Source organism: Cryptomeria japonica, chromosome 5 (assembly GCF_030272615.1).
Source record: "Cryptomeria japonica chromosome 5, Sugi_1.0, whole genome shotgun sequence".
Classification (NCBI taxonomy): domain Eukaryota; kingdom Viridiplantae; phylum Streptophyta; class Pinopsida; order Cupressales; family Cupressaceae; genus Cryptomeria; species Cryptomeria japonica.
Genome location: NC_081409.1, coordinates 832,200,223 through 832,203,950, shown reverse-complemented (window position 1 = coordinate 832,203,950; position 3,728 = coordinate 832,200,223). Strand labels below are relative to the sequence as shown.

Genomic DNA, 3,728 nt, shown 5'->3' with positions numbered 1-3,728 from the left:
CATAGTAGATAGAATGGGATTCTGGCATGCCTTGTTAAACAAGTAAACGAAGGGAACAGTGGTTAGAATAAGAGGCCTGACAAAATCAACAATGGCCACTCTTAGTGCCAACATATGACTTTTTCTTAATGACCAAATAAAAAAGAAATAGATTTTTTAATTATTTTTATTTTAAACGCCATAAATTCTTCCTGAAAGAGCTATAATTCAATCAACTATACCCAGATCATAGTACAAAAAGTTTAGAAAGGAGACATTTAGGTTGATTTATGTCCAATTCGCAGGTGGAGATGGGTACCGTTAATTTACAGATAACAGCACTGCTGGCCTTGGCAATGGTTTTGCCCAACGCTAGCCCCGCCTCAGCTCCGCCGCCTGGTGCCGCCACAACCTCACCTGCTCCGTCTGCCGCCTATTCTCCCCTGCCCACCCTCAAACGTTCCCCTGCAAACGTAGCAGGTTCATCAAAAATACCTAATATCGTGATTATATTGATATGCGTCGTGCCCGCCATATGTGCTTTTATCTTCGTTGGACGAAGGTTGTACATCAAGAGGAAAAGCGGAGGTGAGGCTGAGGAGACCGACGAGGAGCTCAACAAACTGCTTCGCCAGGCTGCTCAGTCCGTACGCTCTTTTCCATATGCTGACCTCTGCACCGCCACCAACAACTTCAGCGACACTCATAAGATTGGAAGCGGCGGCTTCGGATGTGTATACAAAGGCACTTTGCCTGGTACAAAGGCATCTGTGGCTGTAAAAAGAGTATCTCCAACTTCTAAGCAAGGTAAGAATCAGTACGTATCAGAAGTAATAATAAACAGTAAGCTTACACACCACAATCTCGTTAGGTTTCTTGGCTGGTGCCATCGAAAAGACGATTTGCTTCTTGTCTACGAATTGCTCTCAAATGGAAGCCTAGACAAATATCTATTTGGGGAGACAGAGGCTGCTTTGAATTGGGATCGAAGATACAGTATAGCCTGTGACATAGCCTCAGCTGTGGTTTATCTTCACGAGGACCGGCATGAGAGCGTTGTGCACAGAGACATAAAGGCCAGCAATGTGATGCTGGATTCAAATTTCAAAGCCAAGCTGGGGGATTTTGGGCTTGCTAGAGTGATGGAACGTGAAAAGGGAGGGCATACTACAGTGCCGGCAGGAACAATTGGGTACATAGCGCCAGAATGCGTAACTAGGGGAAAAGCCACTCGAGAGTCCGACATGTTTAGCTTTGGAGCGCTCGCACTGGAAATTGTATGTGGAAGACGACCGGCAGACTGGAGCTTGATTGAACACAATTGCAGAGTGGTGGAATGGGTTTGGCACTTGCATGGGCAGCATAGGATTCTTGATGCAGCAGATGAGAAACTGGGTCGAGATTTCAATGATGAGGAAATGGAACGGCTTTTGATAGTGGGATTGTTGTGCTCGCATCCTGATCCGAATGCCAGACTGCGGATCGAACAAGTGGTGGGTTTATTGAAAAGAGGTGCCGAGTTGCCTCATGTTTCTCTGGAATTTCCTGTGCCTGTTTATGGTTACTGTCCTCCTGCTGATTTCGCCTCATCGTCAATATCGACAATCAATGGATTTTTGTGTTCGTCTAGTAAGTTTTCCACCAGCACAGAAAGCTGTTCCCAATCACTTTCCAACCCGAACTAGCTGCACAATATGTGTATATATCAGAATTATGTCAGTGGATGTGGAAGGCTAGCTACATGTTCACTGACTTTTATTGAAAAAAGTGGTTTTCTACTCGTATGACATTTTATTTGTGGATTTCATGCCCATGTGTTATTTCCCATTTTAGTGTTTTCCGGTCCGAGTGACTGTTTTATATGCTTTCCAGGCACTGTGCAAGTGACCTTGTAATTATATTTAATTAATAGATATTGATGCATCTATTCATTTTTTTTTTAAATATGTTTATTTTCGAATAATATCTTGATAAATTTATATAATTAAAAATGATATAATATAGTCTAAATTCAGATGCATTTTTCTATTCATTTTTATACTTATTAACTTTTATTTTATCCTTATATGTATACATCCCTATACATTTGTCTCACTTGATTACCACACTAGTGCACACCATGTAGCCACTGTATACTCTAATTTAGTCTATTATGGATATTCTAGCGATTTTTTATGTGAAATCTTCATTATGAGTGTTTTATGAGCTTCAAGTTTGTAGCTATGGCAGCTTGGTTCTAAAATTATCTTTCTATATACTTTTTCCAAACAATTTAATTTATTACAATGTTAAATTGTTATTTACAATTGCCCATGTAGTTTTCTTGTGTTTATTTCATGATCAATAAGTAGAACTGTGGTCTTGCACATAATTCTATATGTTGCATATGTGACAAAAGACATAAGCATGGGTATTGGGTGTGATTGTTTTATCCTCCACTATAATCATATGTTAATCAACACCCTCTATCATGTGCTAATGTGGCTTAATTTTCAAATAGAAAAGGTAAATATCAATGTATATCCTATGGGAGCTCTGGGTTGATATGCATCATATTCATTTATAAAGACATAGGTATATAGATGCTTATACTGGTTTGTTTAATAATAAATTGGTCATAGTTCCTATGGTGGCCCAATGATTCAAACATAACAAGCTCACATTATCTATTTTGCATGGGTTCATGTGCAATGAAGCATATAATATAGTGGTCGAGCTACATCTCCATTTTTCATTACACTATGCAATGAAATGGTGAAATATAATTGTTTATACCTTTGGTCCTAGTTTTCACTCGTATCCATTGATCCTAATTGAATAACATGAGTTACCCAAATTAAGGTATTTAACAAACCTAGTGGTAGTAACAAAAGCATGCGATCCCTTTCAATGTTTTTATAGCTTAATGTTCAATGACTATATTGGTCAATAGATGAGTATGTGGGTAACAACATGGTTTAGGGTGCTAGATGTGGCAAACACATTTGGGTTATTCTTATATATGTGCTCGCATAGTTTTCAAAAAAATAGAAAAAAAAATATCAACCTTGCATCATATTTGGTGGGTCGTGATGCCAAGGAGTATATTAGATAGATGATTTAAATGTATGTAGACTATTGTCATGTATCATCAAGCATGAAGGTGGTGGTTCACCATGGTATATTTAACAGAAGCCCATAAGTATAATATATTTTTACCAAGATTGAATGTTGTAAACATGTTTAGTTCTTGTTTATTTGTTGGAAAATGGAAAAAGGTAAGGGCCTCTTATATATGCTTTGCATGTTTCACTCTTAGCTATTTATATTATTTTATTCAATATGGCCCAATGACCATAGTTGAATGCTAATGCATTGTAGTAATAGTTCAAAAGGGATTATGTGGAATCTATTGTACTATTAGTAAACTCATATTGGTAAACTTCTATAAATATGCAAATTTTAAAGAGGTCCACCCCAACAATAGTGAATCATAGGTTTTCATGTGGGCTATGGTGGAATATCTTATAGGTATTATATTTATTTTCTTTGCAGCTAAAGTGAAAGGTGCATATCTTTATTTGGTAAAATAAATAAAAAGAAGGGTCACATGACATTGGAAGTCAATACTCATTGGTCAAAAGACTTGTGTTATTCCTTGGTGTGATTTTTTTAAGGCTTGATTATCCAATGAAAAGAATGTAATCTCATGTTATCTTGGGTGGCATGTTTGGTGGGTTGACATAAATTGTATAGTTAAAGGATCAATT

At 37.5% G+C, this 3,728-nt stretch overlaps 1 protein-coding gene across 1 annotated transcript; it reads left to right on the top strand.

Moving 5' to 3' along the window:
• Window positions 1-290: 290 nt before the first annotated feature.
• LOC131075486 (L-type lectin-domain containing receptor kinase IX.1-like) lies at window positions 291-1,664 on the top strand. Its single transcript, XM_058012331.2, has one exon. The coding sequence runs from the start codon at window positions 291-293 to the stop codon at window positions 1,662-1,664; it is 1,374 nt and encodes a 457-aa protein (XP_057868314.2).
• Window positions 1,665-3,728: the final 2,064 nt, after the last annotated feature.

Bases quoted from the DNA above. Each gene is read 5' to 3' on its own strand.
- LOC131075486 (XM_058012331.2), top strand. From the start codon at position 291: ATGGGTACCGTTAATTTACAGATAACAGCACTGCTGGCCTTGGCAATG.